This window comes from Panulirus ornatus, chromosome 40 (genome assembly GCF_036320965.1).
Source record: "Panulirus ornatus isolate Po-2019 chromosome 40, ASM3632096v1, whole genome shotgun sequence".
NCBI classification, from domain to species: domain Eukaryota; kingdom Metazoa; phylum Arthropoda; class Malacostraca; order Decapoda; family Palinuridae; genus Panulirus; species Panulirus ornatus.
Genome location: NC_092263.1, coordinates 11,783,436 through 11,810,082, shown reverse-complemented (window position 1 = coordinate 11,810,082; position 26,647 = coordinate 11,783,436). Strand labels below are relative to the sequence as shown.

At 37.8% G+C, this 26,647-nt stretch overlaps 1 protein-coding gene across 4 annotated transcripts in view; it reads right to left on the bottom strand.

Annotated features, from left to right (window-relative positions):
• Positions 1-26,647, bottom strand: part of Cka (Connector of kinase to AP-1) — a 64,346-nt gene that overhangs the window by 30,910 nt on the left and 6,789 nt on the right. For all 4 annotated transcript variants that reach the window (XM_071685547.1, XM_071685549.1, XM_071685548.1 and 1 more), the window contains exons 4-8: positions 26,450-26,509; positions 25,376-25,496; positions 24,480-24,558; positions 23,630-23,718; positions 16,899-16,983 (exon numbers count right to left, since the gene is read on the bottom strand). In XM_071685547.1, coding sequence (XP_071541648.1) covers positions 16,899-16,983; positions 23,630-23,718; positions 24,480-24,558; positions 25,376-25,496; positions 26,450-26,509 — 434 coding nt within the window. The remainder of the gene's footprint in view (positions 1-16,898; positions 16,984-23,629; positions 23,719-24,479; positions 24,559-25,375; positions 25,497-26,449; positions 26,510-26,647) is intronic.

Here is a 26,647-nt window from a genome sequence, read left to right as displayed (position 1 = left end):
ATCAATTCTATCACTACATCTATACATCTCTTCCATGGTCTATCTCTCTTACTTGTGCGTCTACTGTACTGTTATATATCTTTTAGCCAACCAATTCTGGCATATGTTCAGCATCACTGTATCACCCATTTACCTTCCTCATGACTTTTCACACAACATAACAGTCTCTAATATTCATTCTTCATTCTATCTATCCTATGTCCTCTCCCTGCCATAAGCAAAATCTTAACATTGGTACTTCTAATTCCAACCATACTATGCAAACTATCCATCGCTACTGCCCTACTACTATTTGACCTATCCTGACATACAGTTACTCTTGGGCTTAAAAGCCATAAAATCAGCAAAGCAACAAGTCCCCTTTTCATAAAAGCTTTCGCACACACTACGCTCAAATTATTCCTGTTCACCACAGCAGTCAGTGCAATGCCAACTTCCTTCCTTGCACAATTCTTTTTTCAACTTATATCTTCCCACTACCATCCTTAATAGACTTTACAGTCAAATATTTAGACTCATCCACAATTTTTACATCAACCTTACTATAAATATAACTGATACACAACTTTCTCAGTTCTGAGAGATGTCCTGAGCATCATACCATAGCTTCCTCTATATTCTTTATTCTTACTCTATCCTTCTCTAATTTCCTCATTTACTCCACTTTCAAAAAATCCATCTCACATGCTTACTCTCCACTAACCATTCCAAGGTAATGTACATTTTTCACAAGCAATTCAACACAAACCAATTTCACAATACAAGTACGACTGGCCTAACTCCTAAGAAACTTCAAAAGAGCTGATAGTTTGCAACGATTCTTTCACTATTCATCTGACAGGTCCAACAGTTTTCCTGCCTCAGAGCAACTGCATATTCTAGTTTCTGTACCACAAACTCTGCAGTATATACCATCCAAATCTAACCCCATGTAACCTATCCCTCTTCTATCATGCAAACCATAATCCACTGTATTCTAGAAAGTGAAACTGACAAACACTCAATCTCTACTATGTACAATCAGTAATTCCTGAATACAAAATCTTACTTCTTTTCATTCCAGTCAGAAACACACAATCCAAAATATTAATGGTAATTATCAAGACCCAGCTCAGACTTCCAATAATGACCTTTAACAACTCAGAGGCTTTGAGAACATAGGGCATAAGACCTTGGTTTTAAAGCAAAACAACCCTATCCTTATGAATAAAAAATCATGTGAAATTCGAAGCAATTTCTGGTTTTACACACTCTCTCTTGTATCACTTTTATAACTATGTGCAAAGAGGTCTGAAAAAAAGAGGGAGAGAGAAATCTGAGAAAAGATTTATAGGATATGCGCCATGAGGAAAAGGCAATGAATTTTGAGAAGGTTCCATGACCAGAGAAGTATGTATTTACATCTACAGACAGTCTCCATTGAATCAAGTACAGTATAAACTGCAATAGAAAAGGATTTCCTTTTAAATCAGAATCTCTAAATGTTTATCCAGGAGAGGAAAGTTTGTCACAGATATGAACCTGACAATTCATTTTTAAATATCACAAAAATAAGACAAGAGCCAAGTGGAAGACCTTTCTTCAGTGTCCTGAAAAAAGGACAGTATCACATCTGGTAATTCTTAGCAAATGCAGTGGAAGATGAGAAAAAGAGGAAGGAGATGCCTTGAACTGTATTCACAACCTGAATAATGAAATACTTCAAGAAACTTTGTATCCTGAATCTACCAAACAATTCCTTCACTGATATCTGAAAAAATAACCTAATTCTTTTGTACACAGCTGCTTCTCCTGTATCAGCAAGGTAATGTCAGGAAAAAGTAAGCAACAGACTCATTTCCACACAGCCATTCTCTAGCTGGTATGTATAATATATTGAAACCAGAACCCACTATACACATTCAACACCCAGGGGTTATTCCATGATTGCCTTGACCACTTCATATGCCATGGTTCAGCCCACTTACAGCACATCCCTTTCCCTATGGCTACCACATCAATCCAATTCATTCCATCCCATAAATGCCTTTCAGTTTCTTGAACGTGTGGGCCCAAAAAAAACCACTGCCTCCTTCGCTCCATCCCTCCATCTTATTGGGCTGCTCCTCCCCCTTACTCATTCCACGTCTGACACAGGTCCTCTATACATCAGTCTTTCCTCACTCATTACTCTCTGTGTACTAACCATTTCAGCCCATACAGGTGAGCTCTCCCAATAAGACTGCACTTATTGCCACACCTCTCTCTAATACTGTTATTCTTTTCATGGTCAGCCCACCTCACACCAAATAATGTCTTTAGATATCAAATTTCCAAGAGGTCTTTTGTGCTCAATGAACAAGATTCACATCAGCAAAACACAGACGAACTACTATATCTTCAAACAAATCCATCTTTGACCTATTAAACATTGACCTCTCCTTTCAAACCCTCCTCAAAGCAAACATGAACTTAGTCCCCTCTAACACCCTAAGACTTACTTTAGCCCCCACAGTTTATTCAGTTCCTACACCCAATTCAGGTATCTTTAAAGAACTCTTACTTCCTCCAGACTCTCACCTTTGAACACACACTCAAACCCTCCTGTCTCATCCTCCCCACAACACCTCACCTACTTTTGTTCATTTACTCAAATTTCTCCTTTCACACTATCCAACTTCTGTCACCAGCTTTTTTGGTTTCTCTCCGAAATCTGCCACCGGAGCCATGTCACCTACAAGTGCTAAATAATTCACCTCCCATGTCTCCCCATCCCAAGCATACCATAGATGTGCCCCTTACCCTAAAATCGTTTATTTTACCTCCCTCACCATCCTTGCATTAAACAGATTAAAGAACCATACTGACGTCATATATCCCTGACATGGATCCATATCCAACCGGAACAACTTGCCCTCCACTCCTCCAACTCATAAGCATTTCTCGCTTTCCCCAAAGAGATTCCACACAACATTTAGTGACATTCCATCCACCCCATACATTGTAGTACCTTCCACAAGGCCTCTCTGTCAACCCTTTCTCCAAATTCAAAAATGATAAATACAATCCACTACCATTCTCCAAGCATTTCTTCGGAGCATATATACAGTTCATACATCCTTTACTTCACCAAAGCCAAGCATCTCCTCCCTGCTCAGATTGTCTGTGCATGCACCTATGCTCTAAATCATCACTTTCTCATACTCATTACTTGGTATACTTAAGAGACATAACTGCAATTCATATATTTACTTCCGTCCCCATCACTTAACATAAGGGCCAACACATGCACTCTACCAGTCTTAAAGCACCTACACATCCTCTTCCTTTCCTGGAGTCACATGGCTCCTTCTTGGTCAGATGCGCATACCACAAACTTTATCGAGTATTCTCAACATACTCATACCAGTAATCAGGCACCTCATCTTAGACCATAACAACACTGAACAGCCAGACCAACCTGTGAACAACTATCACCCCATTTCTTGAGCAATTTATCTGTAATCCCATCCACTACCGCTATTTTCCCAAACTTCATCTTATTTAAGACTTTTGTTACCCTCTCTTTTTTTCATAAATCTCTCCTGATGCATGCTATCTCATTCCAAACACATCACATCTCCCATTACATCATCAAACACATTCAGAAGTCCTTAAAAATACTTTTTCACTGCTTCTTTGCCTGTCTCCACTTCCCCATCTGTACCCCTTATTCTCAATCCTATTTGGTCTCAATTTCCTAAAGCTATTCATCACCATTCACATTTTCGCTAATTCTCACTGAAGTTTATCAATAGTTTCTCACTCCAATTGTCATTTCCTTTTATTTCAACTTTTGTATATTTTTCTTATCCTGTTCCTTTCCCTTGAACACCAAATCCCTCATATTCCTTCCAAGCAGATATAATAAACCTCTATTTTCTCTTTTGCTACCAATTCAAATTCCTCATCCCACCACTTGCTACCCTTTTTCATATGCCCAAGTTCAAACTTCTGTTTAGGGCACACTTCACCTGCACACATGAGCACTGCTTCCTTAAATACCTTTCGCACCTCACAAATTCTCTTTGCTACATTTACTCTTACCCTATGTCACTTATCAGTCTATCTCTCTCTCTTGGTATCTCTGCACACAAGCCTCTACTTCAAGCTCACTCTTTTCAGAACAATCTAATTTCTTTCAATCATAAAATCATTTCATTAAACCTGTGCACCTCTGTAAACAATGACAATATTCACCCACTTCACTTGAATATCCTTGACAATGACAAAGAATAAATTTTTCTATGAACAACAGTAACTTTTCTTAGATAGAAAAAAAAAAGACTTCTTACAAACTGTAGCAACCACGATATAGAAATATGAATGGATTATACTCTTACGCCATGGCCATCCCACTGAGGGAGTTCCTGGAGGGAACAGGCATCAGAGATGTAGACAGATAGACAGATTGGATAATATTTCATTATCAGACAACATGTTTTGCAAGACTCACTCTTTTTTAAGGACAAAACACTGTTATGATTCTTGAGTCTTCAAAAGTACATACAGGCAAAAAAAAGTCACTTTGCAGTAAGTAATGCTAACAGCCTATGTAAAAAGCATGATCAATTATATATTACAAAGTCATACAGCATAAATCACTGAAAAAACTCTACACATCTTGAAAGTTTGCTTCATAAAATGACAGACTTTATGCTGCTTGCTAGGAATAAAACAGTACATTAACTCACAAAGTGAGCTTACATTTAAAAGTCCTTCTCATGAGATTAACTGAAGCACCCAAAGTAGGTAAAGATTCCTGATTCCTATTTGGGAAATCTTCCTAAGCAATGAGGAATTCTACCCTTAAATGAAAAATGGCGCAGTAAATACCCGAGCTCTAAATGGAGGAGACAGCCATACTGCAGATTAAAAAGCAAGGGGCTATAATCTTTAGTAAAGGCTGTGAAGAAAAATTAGCCATGGTTTGAAGGGTCATTATGATGAAAAAGAATGAGTTAGTTCATCATATAATCACTCAAGTTTCAAATAATAAGAAAAAGGAATCAAGAGAACCTACGTTGTGAACACCATCCTCATCCTTAGTCAGAAATAGTGACAGCTATCCAGTGTATTAAGTGAAGGTTATCCAATGTTTGCCATATGAAAAAACAAAATATAACTGAAACTTTCCTTTGCCAGTCAGCAATATGATAAAATTTTCAATAAATATCACAAAATCAACAACAAATGCCATCAAAATCTTAATTAATCTTCAGAAATAATATCAAATTACTAATCAAATTACAAAAATCAGAGAATTTAATCGATGTTACCTACCATGCATTTCCAAAAAGGTAATACAATAATTTTCATAAACCTTATCATTAAAACCAATGATTAATTATTCAGTCAGTGCCTGGTGGATTTTACATATTAAAGGTAGACGTTGCTTCTCTTTCATACTTGTCTAGCATTTCTCGCATCATTGAGGTAGTGCCAGGAATAGAAGAAGAAAGACCACATTCACTTGTATATGAATAATTTTTGTCACTATATGGCATATCTTTTTTTTTTTTTTTTTTTTTTTTTTTTTTTTTTTTTTTTTTTTTTTATACTTTGTCGCTGTCTCCCGCGTTTGCGAGGTAGCGCAAGGAAACAGACGAAAGAAATGGCCCAACCCCCATACACACGTACATACACACGTCCACACACGCAAATATACATACCTACACAGCTTTCCATGGTTTACCCCAGACGCTTCACATGCCTTGATTCAATCCACTGACAGCACGTCAACCCCTGTATACCACATCGCTCCAATTCACTCTATTTCTTGCCCTCCTTTCACCCTCCTGCATGTTCAGGCCCCGATCACACAAAATCTTTTTCACTCCATCTTTCCACCTCCAATTTGGCCTCCCTCTTCTCCTCGTTCCCTCCACCTCCGACACATATATCCTCTTGGTCAATCTTTCCTCACTCATTCTCTCCATGTGCCCAAACCATTTCAAAACACCCTCTTCTGCTCTCTCAACCACGCTCTTTTTATTTCCACACATCTCTCTTACCCTTACGTTACTTACTCGATCAAACCACCTCACACCACACATTGTCCTCAAACATCTCATTTCCAGCACATCCATCCTCCTGCGCACAACTCTATCCATAGCCCACGCCTCGCAACCATACAACATTGTTGGAACCACTATTCCTTCAAACATACCCATTTTTGCTTTCCGAGATAATGTTCTCGACTTCCACACATTTTTCAAGGCTCCCAAAATTTTCGCCCCCTCCCCCACCCTATGATCCACTTCCGCTTCCATGGTTCCATCCGCTGACAGATCCACTCCCAGATATCTAAAACACTTCACTTCCTCCAGTTTTTCTCCATTCAAACTCACCTCCCAATTGACTTGACCCTCAACCCTACTGTACCTAATAACCTTGCTCTTATTCACATTTACTCTTAACTTTCTTCTTCCACACACTTTACCAAACTCAGTCACCAGCTTCTGCAGTTTCTCACATGAATCAGCCACCAGCGCTGTATCATCAGCGAACAACAACTGACTCACTTCCCAAGCTCTCTCATCCCCAACAGACTTCATACTTGCCCCTCTTTCCAGGACTCTTGCATTTACCTCCCTAACAACCCCATCCATAAACAAATTAAACAACCATGGAGACATCACACAACCCTGCCGCAAACCTACATTCACTGAGAACCAATCACTTTCCTCTCTTCCTACACGTACACATGCCTTACATCCTCGATAAAAACTTTTCACTGCTTCTAACAACTTGCCTCCCACACCATATATTCTTAATACCTTCCACAGAGCATCTCTATCAACTCTATCATATGCCTTCTCCAGATCCATAAATGCTACATACAAATCCATTTGCTTTTCTAAGTATTTCTCACATACATTCTTCAAAGCAAACACCTGATCCACACATCCTCTACCACTTCTGAAACCGCACTGCTCTTCCCCAATCTGATGCTCTGTACATGCCTTCACCCTCTCAATCAATACCCTCCCATATAATTTACCAGGAATACTCAACAAACTTATACCTCTGTAATTTGAGCACTCACTCTTATCCCCTTTGCCTTTGTACAATGGCACTATGCACGCATTCCGCCAATCCTCAGGCACCTCACCATGAGTCATACATACATTAAATAACCTTACCAACCAGTCAACAATACAGTCACCCCCTTTTTTAATAAATTCCACTGCAATACCATCCAAATCTATCTATGCCGTCAAATAGGAATGCAAATGGGAAAATCTTAGAAGAAAAGGTCAAACTAATCAAAAAATAGCAACAGATCATATGATTACCAGCTCAGCACATCAATAATAAACAGATAACATACAGCACATGAGTCACTATCCCAAATAGAAAGCCAAAAAGACTAAATCCCACTTAAGGCCTGACTAAAAATTGAATTCTGAAACATATACAAACAGGTTGCTGACCTTCACAGGAAAATTCTTTTAAGAAATGAGGTGCCATAAAAAAGTCCCTGAAAACTATTTTGTATCTTGCAATAAATGCTAGAATTCCAAATGGAAAATTTGTACCCTGCTATTTGAAACTTTTCATGAAATCAGAATCTGCCTCTAAAAAATATTTTGACTGGTATGGGTGCTAAGAAGATTTAGGTTGTAGATTATCAACAATTCCTTCGAAACAACACTGCAGTTCTTATTCAATGTCCACCCTCTAAGCAGAAAACAAAAGACTCACAAAAAACTTGTAGGTTTAGAGATATGTGTTGCTCATACAAATAATGAACAAGCAAGGAGTTAGCTAAACACCAAAATGTTCAACATTTAAGGTAGTGGTCATAATCACAATGTTAATCTTCTCAAGTATAATAACAGTAAATCTGCCAAAAAGGTACTTGCCCTTCTAACTTTAACCAATGAGCTTGTCAATAAACCATTATAATGTAAAGGAATAAAAGGTTTAATGAGATATAACATTGTTTACCAAAAAAGAGGATAATGTGACATGACAAGTGTACAAGACTGTGTGGTGCCCAGTAACTAATCATTTCCCAAAACGTAGAAATGCGGACACAAGGAATTCATAAACATGTTCAGTATTTTGCTTCTAACTGGTACTTCCCTGTTGGCACGATGCGGATGAAATGTTTCAACCCTGGTCTTCTAATTCCCTTCCGAACACTATAACAGATGCCAAGAATATATGAAGATATGTCATTCCAAACATATGGGACATACAGACACGTAATATGATGTACCCCAATCAAAATGGCAGGGGAGTAAATATAAATTAACATGGAAGTTATATAACTTTGTCTGTTTTCAGAATGTATATGCCCATAAAGCAAGACCTAAATGTCAATAGAGAAAACTAACAGATTCTCCTTCATTGGCCACATAATCCTTTAAAAATCTCCAGTCTCTCTTCAAGGAAAGATAAAGAAAAAACATACAATTGCATTCTATTATTCAAAGTACTAGCTAAAATATCTTATTTTTCTGTTCATATACAGCATAGTAACCTAAAATGAACTACAATTCAAAATTATCAGCATACCACAAAAAACACTGAGAAAAGCATGCATGCAAACATAGAAATACAATCCAAGCAAGAAAAATTCTTCCATAAACTACACTGCTAAGATGTTAGATTTTGTAAATAGTGGTTTACAAATTTCAACGATGAGATATGAACTTCAAGGATGAACATAAACCTGGCTCTATGACCCTTGCAATATTAGCCATGAAAGGTTCTACAAGGCCGTCTGAGTCATTATTTACCTTGCAAATATTCCTCCTGCCAGTCTCCTATTGCAAAAAGCAGGAAAAGTACAAAATAAATAAATAAAAAATAAATTCACCTTTACAATTAAGCCTAACAAAATAAATGCTGACCTCAAAACTATCAACATATCACATTTTGATCCTAGGATGATTTGTTTTTCTCTGCTTCCCAAAATCAGTATACAATATCTTGGGTGACAGTCCTGAGTAATCTGTGGGTAGTTATTTCATGGATAAAAGAAAATATCTAAATTACAGTCTTGAGAAACATCACATTAACTGCAATAGGATGATGCTGTACACTGGTGAAGCACGAGACCCTGTGAAAAAAAAGGTAAAGTAATCCATGCCATACAGTGACACAGTAGCAATAATATGCAAAAATCACTTCTCACACTGTTGAAAAATGTGTGAGTTATGGTGCATAAGCTATTATAATTTACCTCCAACCATCAAATCTCACACACGATATATTTTGTCAGAATTACCATGTGCTATATTTCCAAATGGAAGACAGGGTCCCACATAAACTGTTAAGCTGTGCCCAAGAATGCCACCTATTTTGCGATAAGTAGGGAATTCTTCCAGACAATACATAATCCTCTTTGTCTATGCTATAACAGACCTAGCAAGTTGAGCATATCGGAACCCCTCATGAGCAGTGAGGTACTATACGTAGTAGTGTGGCTGTGTTGCAAACTGAAAATGTTTGTTTACATTTCCATATGTACAAAAATATCAATATATTCATATGATACGTACGAGTTATATGGAAATGGGTATTAATAACTACAAATCACTGGTTACAAAATATCACAGAAATTCTTAGTACTCTATCAATATTGTCAAAGAAATTTCAAACATTTAAAAAAAAAAAAAGTTTTTAAAGATACACACTGTAGAGAATTCTTCCAAATAATATGCACATTCAATATGACTTCAAATAATAAGTTAAATAAATCAGAACCCCAAAGTTAGAATGGGTTTGTAAGAAATTTCTCAATTATCTGTAGAATCATGACCAGTAAACCAGCTTCCAAACTTCACTCCACCAAACTTCATGCAATGTTTCACCAGAGAAAGATTCTGGCTAAATTACTTGCTTTACTTTATAGTTTTTTTTGATATGTATACAGAACTATCAATACATATGAAGTGCGAGTTATTGATACAAAAAAAGAACAATAACAACATACATATAAAATATCACAAATAGTCGTATTACTTCTAAGATCCTGCAAGGCCACAACTAGCATGACCAAAACTAGAAATTTTGCAAGTATCATATCAACAATTTGAATATTTTCCTGAAGTGTATATGTTTCTTATATTCTTCTAAGCAAAAAAGGAAACAGAAAGTCCATGCAATTCCTACATGCATACACTCAATATATATACTTTTGAGTGTATACCCAAGTTATAGTAAGCTGTAATAGAAAATGTGAGAGAGATCTTAGTCTGTACAAAACTAATGCATAACATTGAAATGGGAACAGACTTAAGGAGAATGAAACATGGCATTAGTTGTAAGAATACAAATATAAAATAAATTTCCTATCAGTGTTATTTCCCTTAAACCAATGAACAGTAACAAGCTCAATGACAATGAAGTTGTGAACTCAGTCACATCCTCAAATTTTGCATGGTGTGCTAAGGTGTATAAAAGACTCCACACTAATACTAGTGCTTACTGATTTCTAATTTGATACACGAAGTTAACCATTCACGAACCATTAACATCTCAATTCTTATCACCAATACACACAAAATAACACTACTGTAAAAGTCATATATCAATACATATTCAATTATATCATTCTTTTATCTAAACACAACTACTTCCTATGCCTAAGAAAGGCAGCAACAACACCAAACAACAGATGACCTTATTTGTGCACATTTACTCTTTAACTGTCAAGTATGATGCACATTAGGAACATGAGGCAAGAGCATTAGGTAGTAGTCAGTAGAAACATTAGGCAGAAGCCTCTGTAAACACTGCGCTACAGTTACCCTCTGCCATTGACCTGTTAAAGGTAAGGCACTAAAGGCTAAGAAGCGGCACTGGAGTTCACAAGTTATGGAGACTCTATTGTCGTGGCAACCCTCTTGTGGGAGTTCCAGGTGGGAACAGGCATCAGAGGCATAAACAGGTAAATAGATATGATGCTCTGAATCCAGACTCTACTGTCCAAAACCAAGCCCAATATACTATTCCAAGATATACTTTATATGTAATGACTTAGCCCATTGACAATACATTATCTGCCATATAATCATTCATAGGTCCTGACTCAAGACTAGTGACAGTTAAATTGCATCCCATATACCACATACTGATTCCAAATAATGATTCATAGGTCCTGACTCAAGACTAGTGACAGTTAAATTACCTCCCATATACCACATCAGTCAAAATCATTCTGATCTATGCAAACCTCTTACCCTCCTGAATGTTCAGACCCTCATACCCCAAAGCTTCTTTTACTCTATCTTTCCACCTCCTTGGTATCCTACTTCCCTTTCTCCCTTCCTTCTGAAATGTAGATCTTAGTCAGACTTTACCCATCCTCTCCATACATGTGAACCATTACAGCATCCCCTGGTCAAATCTCTCAATCATACTCTACCTCCTACTTTTCTCTTACACAGTCATTTCTTACATAATCATTCCACCTCACACCACATATTGTCCTCATATATTCCGCTTCCAAAATATCCATTTACATAAAAAGACTCAAAATCCACACAAAACTGTCATGATTACTAAACATCCAGACATGTTCATCAATGCTCTAACAGATAAACCTCTTCTTCCACACATTCCTCAACACACCTCTCCTATCCAATGACACTTCAGCCCCCATGGTTCCATCCACAGCCAAGTCCACTCCCAAGAGCCTAAAGGCACTCCATTTTCTCGAGGTCTCCCCTTATTCAAAATTACTCTCATAAAATCCTGTCTCATATCCCTTCTGCACTTCATTATCTTAATCTAGTGATCTTTAAACTTTTTCCTTTTGCAGATTCTCCCAAATTCTATCATCAGCTTCTGAAGTCTATCTCAAGTCTATCACCGGAGAAGTTTCATCTGCAAACAGCAAATGACACCTCCCATATCATTCCCTATCCCTAGTATGCTATAAGCTTTCTGCTTGAAGATGTGGTTTTGTAGGAAGCAGCTGTCTGATTGTGCATTCTAAGAGTCCAGTGTACCAAGAAATACCCTCATTTCCTTTCAAGGCAAGAATTCAGGTTTTGTCCTTCCCAGAAAGGTAAGAGCCAATCATCTTGAAGAACAGGTGGAAGAAAAACAGCACCCTGAAGCGAAATTCCAAGAATGAAATGGCAACCAGAAAGAGTAAAGAAAGAACATCCTTCCATTAAGATAGCCTGAGGCACACTGAGGCAGGTTGCTGGTACTCACACCATCAGAAACACTAGTCTCAGCGATCAGATGTAAGATGATTTCACCCTCAGAGCACCATATGCTTGTACTCACAATAAACCTTTGTCAAATATCGCCTCTGAAAGTATATGGGGGCGGACAATGTATTCTGCAGACACATAAAACGCATTGTGGACAGGGATCTCTTTTCTCTTGAAAATGTTCTTTAAAAATGTAAAAACTGAAGTAGTAACAATCACCCACTTCATGTAATCTAGTCTCATCCTAACCAACTTAAATCATGAATTTAATTCTTAACACTTTTCATCCAACAGAGCATACTCATTTCCTTCTGGCACTTCAAAACACATGGAAATAATACAATTAATTCATTCAATTAAAATTTCTAAACTATCATTTTTAAAAGAAAGTATGAAACTTCAGACCACACTATCATACCACTTATAAATGTAATTTTCAGGGTATACTTTGTTTAGTTAGATACAAATTAGTTTCAAACTAATAAAAATTAATAATTCTTTTTGAAAAGAGTATGTCAATATAGCACTATCAGTAATGGAATGCCATTATTTTGACCTTTGCATACCCTTTGGATCAGTATTGGCTTATATCTAAGCAAGGTAATAATGAATAGAGGAATATGTAATGCACATGACAAGAGTATAATGAGCTCTGCCATAAACTCTCTCTGATCACAACCCAGCAGAAAAAATGCATTAAATATCCCATCAACATGGACTAAGCATCAATTTTAGATCAAATTTTCTACAAGAACCATGTAGCACTTCAGACATTCACACCATTATGCATTGCCAAAATACAATGGCCATTCTAAAGCAATACTAACAAATTCAAGGTAAGAGCACATTTTGAGTAAAACCATCAGTCACATATTACCCTGTACTGAATTAAAGAAGGCAAGAGGCCTCCCAGTTAGACAGCCGTGTAGTAATCCTCGCTGACATATATGATTATGATAATATCAATCAAGATATTCTGGTGCTATCAGAAAAAGTACATGAAATTTCAAAGATCAAAATGAAAAGAATCCTTATAAATTAAAAACACTGCACTGATCTTCCTGGTTTCTAGCTAGCTAGTCAAAACACCTTTATTTTGAGTGCTAAGACTGCCAACATAGTCCGCAAAGAAAGTGTACATAAAACTCTGTAAAGATAAAGAATTTAGAGTTATGTAATATGAGAATGACTGAATATAAATACATACATACAGAGAATTGAATACTACAGCATATTTACATTTATCAATCTTCTTTTTTAATGTTCTCTAATTTTCTCAATATTGTTCACCCATTACGCGGGTGCTCAAACACTAGTTCTCCAGAACTGACTATTTGATTTTAATCATGCTTTCGCCTTCACAGAAGCATTGTCAGGAATCTACAAAAAAATTAGAAAAAGCTGCATCAAAAAACTTGGATAAAAAATGTAAAATGCAAACATTCTACAATTTATATCCAAGTTTTGTGACAGTTTTTTCTCTCTGCTTTGTAGATTCCTGACAATTATTTTGTGAAGGTGAAAGCTTGATTGAAATAATATCATGAGACAGGTCATTCCGACTACCAGCTTTCATCACTACAAGCAATGCCATCCATGTAACGAAAGAAGAATTGGTAAATGATAAAAGTAAATTTTTCCAACTACTCATAAGGAAAATATGCCTCAAACTTCAAAACAAATTTTCTTCAATGCACATAAGCTTCAGAGGAACAGATGCCCTAAATGAGATGAGTAGTCCTAGCCTCAAGAAATGGCCAACTTTCTGTAGAGACACCCCTAACTTCAGAAGGTTAACTTTCTGTACTGAGACAGTCCTAACTTTAGAAGGGCAACTTTCTGTACAAAGACAGCTTTGAAAAGTAACTCTCACAAAACATCTGGGGGCTTATAAAAAGGATTTGAACTCTTACAAAACACTGCAGGCTTATGAAAGAGATTTAAACTTAAAAAGTACCTGGGGGCTTATGAAAGGGATTTTAAGTTTTCCAAAACATTTAGGGGACTATGAAAAGGATTTTAATTGTTCCAAAACATCTGAGGGCTTATGAAAGGGATTCTATTAAAAAACATCTGGGAGCTCATGAAAAAGATTTTTCTGAGAATTACAACCATCTGCTCTAAGCATCATCTTCAACTTTTACATGGGATGCATTAAAGATTTTAACTGCCTCAGTTCACTTAAACACACCCTCAACCTATGTCTAGTCAATTAAGTAAAACAAGGGTTTCCACATAACAGAAGTGATTCTCATTTCTTCATCTTAAATACCAATTCATTTCATAAAATGAAGCTGTCTCCATTCAAAACCTTGTAATCTACCTTCCTATCTATATCTCTGATGCCCATTCCCTTCAGGAACTCCCTCAAAGAGGTGCCACGGCAAAGAAGTTGATAACTGGTAAACTCTATTACTGCTTCTTAGCCTTTTAGTGCCTCGATCTTAGAAAGACACTGGCAGAGAGCAACTCTAGCGCAGTGCTTCCAAAGGAACCTACCTTATGTTCCTACCTCCTACTTCTACCTAATGCTCACATCAACATGTTCCTTCTAACTATTTCTACCTATTGCTCCTGTCTAATGTTCCTACCTACTATATCTGTCTATTGCTCTTACCATTTTGCCAAAAGGCATGGTTAGCACACAGTGCACACCACAAGAAAATTTACAGTTACAAAAATGAGTTGTGTGAGTTAAGTGTTGTCAAGTGTTATCTGTGACAAAGAGAGATTGTATGTTCGTGGAGAGAATGCCAGCAGTCCCGTTGTGGGAGAGGCAAAACGAAAAAAACAGCTACCTGGGTCAGAGGAGCACAACTTGACAACCAATGAAGTGCTGGCTCCCTATACACCTATCACTAACCCTCATGATACCCAGGTGGGTAGTACTAGTAATACCTCCTTGAACAGTGGCTACCTACCAGCTACTAACTAGCTTCAACAGCACAACCAAAATGACTCTACTACATCCTCACCAGCAATGCATTATATTAAGTCTATCAAAGGACTTCAAAGAACCATCTAGCATTGAAATGAGCAATATAAGGATGAATATGATAAAGGACCCAAATATCTTGATTATCAGTGTTGTCAAGAAAATAGAGGTTCAGGGCACAATAAGCTTCTCTTTGCTATTGGCAACAACCATTAAGTCTAAATTCAAAATAAGTCAGCATAGCCATAATAACTAAGAAAATACAAAAAGGGAAATTTCGAACTATATTGATGCTAAGCATCCACAAAGGAGTGTTATCTGTACAGAAGGCTGGATGAAGGTAGCTTAATTGAGATTCTTACTTGGATAATTCTAAAAAAAAAAGCACACCAATGCTCACAGTAATTTCTCTTCATATACAGTTCATTGCATGGCCCAAGAAAACAATATCATAGAAAGGGCTAATATAGTAACTTAGTATTAGCAGGGACTCGATGTTATCAAGCAAGTGCTACCATTACTGTCACTAAGTCATAAGTAAAACAGTTAAAGTTGTTAAATACATACTCAATAAAAAATTCAGAGATAGTAGGATTCATATTATATAAACGGAAAAAGCAGCATATGCTTATGGTGTCCACCTGAACCCTGAAGCTGAGATGACTAAGAACATGCTCAAATGACTGCAAGAAAATTTATATAAATTTATGCATATCTAAAACATCCAGTTAAATCACAGCTGTTAAAACAAGATCTCTGTGATAGGTTACCAAATGGAGGAAAGAAAATAACCTACAGATAAACTATGTAATGCACAGTGAAGGCTATATCAAGATAGACAGATAAACAGATAAATAAATATATCCTAATTCAATGGGAGGGATCAGGTGCAAACACACCCACAAGCAACATCATTCAAAGGCCCAACCCAACCCTTCTTCAAAATTCATGTCCAGTCTTAAAACTGAAACACAATCTTCAACAACAACAACCAAAAATCCATACATACTTGCCATTTCCAGTGTTAGTGAGGTAGTGACAGGAAAAATGAAGAAATAACTTCATTTGCTCACATCCACTCTCTAGCTGTTACGCATTACACAATGAAAATACAGCCCCAATCCACAATCAGGCCCCAGAGACCTTTCCATGGTTTCCCCCAAATGCTTCACTGTCCCAGTTCAACCTAATGACTGTGCATCACTCCAATTCGGAGTATCCTTTACATGCCTCACACCCTCTTGCACGTTCAGGCTCTGAGCCTTCAAAGCTTCTTTCACCTCATTCTTCTACCTGCTTCTTAGTTCCCTCTAAAAGTCCTTCATAACACAGTTGAAAAACATTCAAATTTACCTGAATGGTCACCTGCAATGGGACCCACTTGCTAATATACTAAAAAAGAGAGAAATAAATATAATTACACAAAAATCATGCAAATCATCCCATTATATTTGATGAAACATAATTCACACACTGCTGTTTTATATCTTTGTGGCTTACTTCAGGAGAGTATTTCCTTCCCTAACCACAGGAGGCACTAAAAGTATCCCCTATCACTGCTACAGTATACAAAATGGAGATACAGCACAATCAACTCTTCTACTTTTCCAAAAAAATTATAAGATCTTATCTTAAAAAACAGAGAGTTGAAACAGTAAACTGTCTAACCTACCAAAAATAACATTTCAACAAATCCAAATCTAATTACATAAAACTCTATACATCCACAAAGTATCTTAAGAAAAAAAAATCCATAAACTTACGGGAAGTGTCTTCCATTTCAGGCAGAAAACGAAATTCATGGTCAAGTTCTACAGATTCCCCATCGACATCTTCAACATCTAGAGCCTGCAAAGATAAGCATAGTATCATATATCTTTCACTATGCTTTCCTGTGAACAGAGTAAAAAGCTTTCGATTTTTACCACGCATCTTTTAAACAATGAATGCATCATTGGAAAATGGTGCTCAAGGTAAATTCATCAAAAGCAAACCACCTTTGACATAACAAACAGGAGATATGTTCCAGACCCTCTCTAAAACCAACTGGTACAGCTAATAGAAATAATACGTAAAGCAGTATAATTCAATAAAAATACAGTGTGAATGAATACTCACCAAACAGGTTGGTTTTCCTATGCACTAGTTGACTGACGATAGTCGTGTAAGATAATATGGAAAATTAGGGTGTGTGGGATAGCGAGCCATCGCCTACCAATGGCAGTCCCTTTATCGATCTTCTCAACTACATTATTACTAACTCTAGTAATCAATTTTACCAATAATGAAACTGACTGGGTAAGAGACTCGCTAAGCCTGGCTGCACTAATGTACACTAAAAATATCCACCACTACAGTATGCAGTGTATCAGCATAAGGTATTTCACATATACAATGTCCATGTATCAACTGCATGTCATTTACACTCACATAATATTAAGATCTTTGACATCAACTCCACCACTCTTTTTCACAGTTGCTTGCCATTTTCTGAGCTACAGAGGTAGTACCAAGAACAAAAAAAAAAATATCTCAGTTGCTTACATCCACTCTCTAGATGTTATGCATAATGCAGAGAAACTAGAGCCCCTTATCCACAGCCAAACACTACACACATTTGTGTCATTTCCCCTGACCATTTTAAGTGCCCTGGTTCAGCCCATTTAGAGGAAATTGCCCTCCTGCATACCACAAAACTCAGTTCCACGCAGCCTCACATCTACCTCCATGTTTAAGCCCCCAATCACTGAAAACATATTTCACTCCCTCCAGTCTCCAATTTAGTTCCTCCTTTTTATCTGCTCCATATCTGACACATATATCCTCTTTGTGAGCCTCTCCTTACCTGCTCTGTCCATACTAGTTTAGTATGCCTTCTTCAGCTTTATCAACCATACTCTTCTCACTACCATTTCTACTCAATCAACAATCCTCACATTCTGTCCTTAGGCATTTCATTTGCAACACATCCACCCTCTTCCATACTTTTTTATCTAAAGACCAAGCCTAACATCCATACAACACTACTATAAACCATCCCCATCTTTGCTCTCACAGCAGCAACCTCTTTCCACACCATCTTCAATGTAACTTCGAACATATACCCTTCACCTATCCTAAGGCTTATTTCAGCTCTTAATTTGTTCCATCCACTGTCAGTCCCTCTCCTACATGCCTACAATACTTCACTTCCATCGAGTTCACTCTATTCAAACTCATACTCCGACCAACCAACCAATCAACTAATAATAATAATAATAATGATTCAAACCATTCGCCATTTCCCGCATTAGCAAGGTAGCGCCAAGAACAGAGGATATCATCAATAAATAGGCAGCAGCTGGTAGGCAGCCAACAGCAAGGGGGTAAATTACCAGTACTATCTGCCTGTGAGCCAGCACTTCAGCAGTTGTCAATGTGCACTCCTCTGACCCCAGGTTGCTGTTCTTCTTTCTGCCTCATCCAAATGAGGACTTATGGCATTCTGTTCACAAACATACAATCTCTCCTTATCAAACACAACACTTGACTATACTTAACTCACACAAATCATTCTTCATAACTCTAGATTTTTCTGTGGTGCTCACTGTATGCTAGCCCTGTCTTTAGGGAAAATGGTAGGTGAAACAGATAGGAGATATCTTGAATCTCTCTTGGTTAGAAATCTCATAACCCCCTACCTTATGGCTGAGGTAAATGCCTCTCACCCCTCATTACCCAACCATTTAGAAGAAAAAAACGCTCGGCCCAAAACTGCCTTCTGACCAATCAACAGCCTTCACTCAGCAAAGTCAATGCCTCCTACAAAATACATGAAACCCCTGCCAGGAAACTAAACTGACTATTCAACGTGCTACCATGAGAACAAAAAACAAGCATGGAACAAATACAGACACATTTAAAAGAAAACTTGGCATAAAATGGAAATAATTGCAAGATCTGTAATAAACCCCTACCATATGTAAAAAATCCCAAAACAAAACTGAACAAACAACATCAGGGATATGTAATGATCTTGTCATCTGCTTTTACCAAGGATCATACACTTTCTTTTGTTCTAGTGCTGAAGGCTACCACTCCACTGGCATTTTTAGAATAATAACTGGTGACTAATCCTATCGGTTGGGCCATCCACTACCAAAACATTCAGCTACTATATCATCAATATTCTAAGAAGGAAGCAAGTTTTTTGGAAAAAGGGTGACTATCATTTACCTATCATGTCCCTAAAATGATTCAGCCTCATTTTAAAAAGATCCACAGAGTGCACTACAAGTTCCAGATTACGTGAACTGTGGTTTACCTGAACAGGTAATACATCAAACTTAGCTACAAAGCTTAGAAGGGACCTACTGAAGTGAAACTATTATAAATAAGGTTGAAGCAGTTTCTGCATTATGCAAGCTAGGCCTAAAGCCTTTGAACACAATACCCTTCTCCAAAACCATGATCAGTATGTTTGAGATGGATAATCTTGAAAGACACAAGGTACCCAACAGGTATGAAACCTCAATCCAAAGATGACCTCCATTCACCCCCCCCCCCCAAAAGCTATAAGTACTCACAATCTCTCTATATATAGAAAATATGGCTCTAAAAGAGGTTTCTGTATTTCTGCCTTGGGGTGGCTCTGGACCCTCAATGCCTCACAGCATATCAAAAGTCAAGTTGTGGGATTGCCACGTTATCTGGATCAAATGATTCCAAACCAAACCACCATTATTTGGGATGTGATCTTTGTCCACAAGTTGTTCCACTGTTCCCAGCACTGTGAGAAACACAATCGCTATGAGACAAAACGGGCAGTGTACCCATTAAAGGTGCTGTAAACAATCCATGAACAAGTTACAGTTAAGCAAGCTAATAGCTTAGTTTTCCAATGTTTATATGCATGTCAGCTACTGTATTACTGTAAGCAACTAACATGAAAATATTCATCACTTAATGTTCACTACTAAATACATATGTCAACATAGTATTACTTAAGTTCAACAAGAATGTACCTTTACATCCCTTAAAGGTCACCATTACATACATAATGTAAGTCAACACATTATCTTTAACCAGTATTCAACGTTAAATAACTTGATGTTCACCATCAAATACATAATGTATGTCAACAAAATACAGCTACAACTCTACCATTATGCATATTGTTCAACGAATCACCACTCAATATAAAATACATAAACCATAAAATACCCTATAAAACTTTCTGTACTATTTAGCTAGACTTCACTCACGTGTCTATCCATTACATACATAATGTAAGTCAACACATTATCTTTAACCAGTATTCAACGTTAAATAACTTAATGTTCACCATCAAATACATAATGTATGTCAACAAAATACAGCTACAACTCTACCATTATGCATATTGTTCAAAGAATCACCACTCAATATAAAATACATAAACCATAAAATACCCTATAAAACTTTCTGTACTATTTAGCTAGACTTCACTCACGTGTCTATCCAAAGCACAGAAGTATCCAGCCCTACCTTGCTCTTAAGCTCTTTTGTAATCAATCAACTGGTTACTATCATGACCTCTCAACAGCGTATTTTTTAGCCAAACAGTTGCTTGAAATCAAACTGTTCTTTATCTATTTATTCATCTATTTTTATATCATATTATACTTTGTCGCTGTCTCCCGCGTTTGCGAGGTAGCGCAAGGAAACAGACGAAAGAAATGGCCCAACCTCCCCCCATACACATGTATATACATACGTCCACACACGCAAATATACATACCTACACAGCTTTCCATGGTTTACCCCAGACGCTTCACATGCCTTGATTCAATCCACTGACAGCACGTCAACCCCGGTACACCACATCGCTCCAATTCACTCTATTCCCCGCCTTCCCCCCACCCTCCTGCATGTTCAGGCCCCGATCACACAAAATCTTTTTCACTCCATCTTTCCACCTCCAATTTGGTCTCCCTCCTCTCCTCGCTCCCTCCACCTCCGACACATATATCCTCTCGGTCAATCTTTCCTCACTCATCCTCTCCATGTGCCCAAACCACTTCAAAACACCCTCTCCTGCTCTCTCAACCACGCTCTTTTTATTTCCACACATCCCTCTTACCCCCACGTTACTCACTCGATCAAACCACCGCACACCACACATTGTCCTCAAACATCTCATTTCCAGCACATCCATCCTCCTGCGCACAACTCTATCCATAGCCCACGCCTCGCAACCATACAACATTGTTGGAACCACTATTCCTTCAAACATACCCATTTTTGCTTTCCGAGATAATGTTCTCGACTTCCACACATTCTTCAAGGCCCCCAGAATTTTCGCCCCCTCCCCCACCCTATGATCCACTTCCGCTTCCATGGTTCCATCCGCTGCCAGATCCACCCCCAGATATCTAAAACACTTCACTTCCTCCAGTTTTTCTCCATTCAAACTCACCTCCCAATTGACTTGACCCTCAACCCTACTGTACCTAATAACCTTGCTCTTATTCACATTCACATTTACTTATATACCCGACTATATAAGTAAAGCTGCCCATACAGTATATCATAGTGCTTTTCATTACTTTAAGCATACAAAGTGAACAGATATGGGTCATTATTGTTCAGAATGCCAGACTACCTCTGTACAAAGAGTTGTAGTCAATTATATAACACACGCTTGTCAATTCAGAAAAAAGGTACTTATCCACAACAGGATGGAAAACATTGGCCCAGCCAGTTATATCCAGCCTCTTCTCTGATCTGAGATTACATGAAGTAAATCTGCACTAATGGCTGAGAGAGGGACAACAACATTCTATCTGAGTGGAGAAGGATCTTTCAAAAAGCAGACCCAAGGTAAACCAATGCCATCACTAACTGAGGCTTAACAAGGGGTGAGACATTTACCTCACCAGTAAGTTAGAAGGTTGAGGTTTCTAATTCCAACATGTCCAAAATATCATCTCATGGCTCGTAGTATGAACAGACCCTGGAGAGAAAAAATCTGAAAATGGTTCTTTTTTTTTTTTTTTTTTTATACTTTGTCGCTGTCTCCCGCGTATTGCGAGGTAGCGCAAGGAAACAGACGAAAGAAATGGCCCAACCCCCCCCATACACATGTACATACACACGTCCACACACACAAATATACATACCTACACAGCTTTCCATGGTTTACCCCGGACGCTTCACATGCCTTGATTCAATCCACTGACAGCACGTCAACCCCTGTATACCACATCGCTCCAATTCACTCTATTCCTTGCCCTCCTTTCACCCTCCTGCATGTTCAGGCCCCGATCACACAAAATCTTTTTCACTCCATCTTTCCACCTCCAATTTGGTCTCCCTCTTCTCCTCGTTCCCTCCACCTCCGACACATATATCCTCTTGGTCAATCTTTCCTCACTCATTCTCTCCATGTGCCCAAACCATTTTAAAACACTCTCTTCTGCTCTCTCAACCACGCTCTTTTTATTTCCACACATCTCTCTTACCCTTACGTTACTTACTCGATCAAACCACCTCACACCACACATTGTCCTCAAACATCTCATTTCCAGCACATCCATCCTCCTGCGCACAACTCTATCCATAGCCCACGCCTCGCAACCATACAACATTGTTGGAACTACTATTCCTTCAAACATACCCATTTTTGCTTTCCGGGATAATGTTCTCGACTTCCACACATTTTTCAAGGCTCCCAAAATTTTCGCCCCCTCCCCCACCCTATGATCCACTTCCGCTTCCATGGTTCCATCCGCTGACAGATCCACTCCCAGATATCTAAAACACTTCACTTCCTCCAGTTTTTCACCATTCAAACTCACCTCCCAATTGACTTGACCCTCAGCCCTACTGTACCTAATAACCTTGCTCTTATTCACATTTACTCTTAACTTTCTATCTATCTATCTATCGATATCTATGATGCCTGTTTCAACTGGAACTCCCTCAAAGAGGTGGCCACAGCAACAGTCTCCATAACTGAAAAACTCCAGTGCTGCTTCTTAGCCTTTAGTGCCTCACCCTTAACAGGCCACTGGCAGAGGGCAAGTCTAGGGCAGTGTTTGCAGGGCTCCTGCCTAAAGTTCCTGATTACTTCTAACTAATGCTCTTACCAACTACTCCTACCCAATGCTCCTACCTAAAAGTTCCTACCTACTACCTCTATCTACTGCTTTTACCATTTTGTCAAAGGGCAGGGCTAGCGCATAGTGCTCACCACATGAAAATCTAGAGTTACAGAGAATGAGCTGCATGAGTTAAGTGTTACATATGACAAGGAGAGACTGTATGTTTGTGAACAGAATGCTAGTAATCCACATGTTACTGAGGTCAGAGGAGTGCAACTTGGCAACCATTAAAGTGCTGGCTCACTAAGCAGATGTCAATAACCCTTCATTTGATATTTCAAGTCATTTAAACATTACGATGAAAAATCTGTCAACTAAAATGATAAATCAGAGATAACAAAACCCTCAACTATGATTTCATCATGACTCACCACTTTTGCTACTTTTGGATTCTTAAGTCTATGTACATCCTCCTCTTCCTCAGGCTCCTCTTCATCATCATCATCATCCATCTCCATTCCTACAGAGAGGTACACTCATTATAAAGGCATCTTAAATATCACACTTAGCAAATATCTAACCTGATAAGATCTGGATGCACATGCAGTACTTTTTTGGAGAATGTTATCGTACATTACGTCCAAAAACTATCTGTTTCTTATCAAACCATACTATGGTAACACACAAACAGAATGTCAATCTTCGTGGCTGTGATAAGCAAAAGTAAAATAGATTAAAGTGGAGCTGGGAAATGATAATCTAAGAATGATTTTTCAATAAAAGCTGATGAGCAGCTGAAGGATATGCAAAACAGTATAAAATGAGTAGTGAAGCTAGTGCATATAGACAGATTACTCTTAAGGGAAGGGGTAATTAACAAATAGATTGATAAAAAGCATCCAGCATACATGAATAATAACATTAAGAGTATGTTAAAGAGGAAAAGACTACAAAAGGAGAATTCTGATCTTCTACAACACAAAATGATGAGAGGAAGGAGTAGGAAGTCTAACAAAAGGCCATCGTGTCCTTTTAAAACACCACTGGTGGATACCCCAGTAAATCCACAAAAGAAAAATTCATTTCCCCTATTTCTTAATATCATGTGTGACAACTAAGGTGAAGAAGAATAAGATGCTATTACATCTAATTACCATTCAAAAGCTAAAAAGAAAATCCATCTAGTTGAGCACAATACTTAATCATCAAATTTTTTTGCATAGAACTTATGTATAAACGTACCACAATGAATGGAAAAATTACTGATTTCATATAATTTACCTTCCGATTGTAAAAAGTCAAAGTTGTCCATAACGGCTTTCTCTGCATCACGTATCTGTGCCTCTAGTGTGGATTGTGGCTGAAATGAACAGTTCAGTCATTACACACATTCATCTTTATTTTTCACAATTAAAAGCATCAGAATTTTTTCCTTGATTAACATATGACAATAAATTTCAAATTCTCACATAAAGTTTTTTCCAGTTATACATAACTACCACATAATAACTTCAAGCAAACCTATATGAAGTGGATGAAGGGCATACAGCCTCTCCCCCACCCTGTGACTCACTTCCGCTTCCATGGTTCCATCCGCTGCCAACTCCACTCCCAGATGTCTAAAACATTTCACTTCCTCCAGTTTTTCTCCAGTCCAGCTTACCTCCCAATTTACTTGTCCCTCAACCCTACTGAACCTAATAACCTTGCTCTTATTCACATTTACTCTCAGCTTCCTTCTTTCAAACACTACCAAACTCAGTCAACAACTTCTGCAGTTTCTCACCTGAATCAGCCATCAGCACTGAATCATCAGCAAACATCACCTGACTCACCTTCCAAGGCCTCTCATCCACAACAGGCTGCATACTTGCCCTCTCACCAAATTCATCAACAAACCCCAATAGGATGAAAAACAGCTGGGTCAACTGTAGATCTATACAGGCTCATCCCCATGAATACTTAACTGTCAGCAACACTAACTACTAAACATTCTCTATGTCTATCTTCTTTCCACACTGCAAAATGATGTCTCTGCTAATGATTCATCCAATACCACTTTCCAATTTGGACATAGTGGACAAAGAACATGGCACACATAAAACACTGAGAAACTGACAAAATATCTCTAAACATTGAGAAACAGATACAAAATATCTCCAAGTCAAATCATTTACCTTTTTTGAAGCATTCCAGCGATTGGAGTCGGGTTGTCTTTTAGTTGTATCGGAACCATTCACAGCTGGAGTATTGTTATGGTTTTCCTCATTTTCACCACTGCTTATTCCTAACAACGATCTGAAACCAAAGATTTTAAACTAAAGAAACAGAGTACATAAAAAGAAATCAGCAGTGACTTTCTCAATATTTTCAGTGATTTTTTTCATAAATATTCGCCATTTCCCGCATTATCACACAACAAAAATTTACAAACTCTCAACAAAAATAAATGCACAAACAATGTACAAAAATGTAACCAAGACTTTAATCACTTGAACGTCCAACAAGAGATCCCCTACTCTGGCCAGCTTCATTCACAAAATCTTTGACTTTCAGAAGATGACCTTCATGCTAACTACACTTCTCTTCTCATCCACACTGTCCATTATTCCCACTACTTCCAATTAAACTCCAACACAAGACTGCATCATTGTCTTCAAAGTCTAAATCAGGTAGGTGCTCACCATCTACCGATCCACTCCCCTTTGATAGTCTCCAACCATCTCCCTCACTAAAAAATCCATAATTACAGCAAACAAAACCAGGGAGAGTACATTTCCTTCAATGACGTTGTTTTTAAAGATAAATATAGTTCATTTTTGCATTAATTAGGTAAATGGAAATTTCTGTATCAATGTATGGTTGATTTTGAAATAAAACTTTTCAGCCTTAGTTTCAACTGAAATACTGATAATTTCTGTTGCTCATTTGCCACACACATCTGTTTGCTTCCATGCCATTCCCTGAACTGATCATCTGCATATACTCTATTATTGCTATACTTCATCCCCATCTTGTAATTCATATGTATTACTGTTTATGAGACATTACAAACTGTAAGAAGTACTGTCTAAATAAACTCCTGGACGGAATACAGTAATATGCACAACTCTGCTCAAGCAGTCTTAATAAACCTAAGAAACCATGTATCATAAATAGTGGGTTTTGATATCTACTCTTAATAAACCTAAGAAACCATGTACCATAAATAGTGGGATTTAATATCTACAAGTAAAGATAAAGCAACTCACCTTACTCTATTACTTCGTAGGTCTATGATTGTATCTGTGTACCCAATCTCTTGTAGATACCTGCAAGATAAAGTTTATTAAAAATGACATACCTGCATGACAAAGCTTACAGTCACATCAGATAATCAACCCAGCAGTAGAGCTATGTCTTGAATCTTCCAAAATCGTTTAATAAAAAGCATTTTCTTCACTATGCTG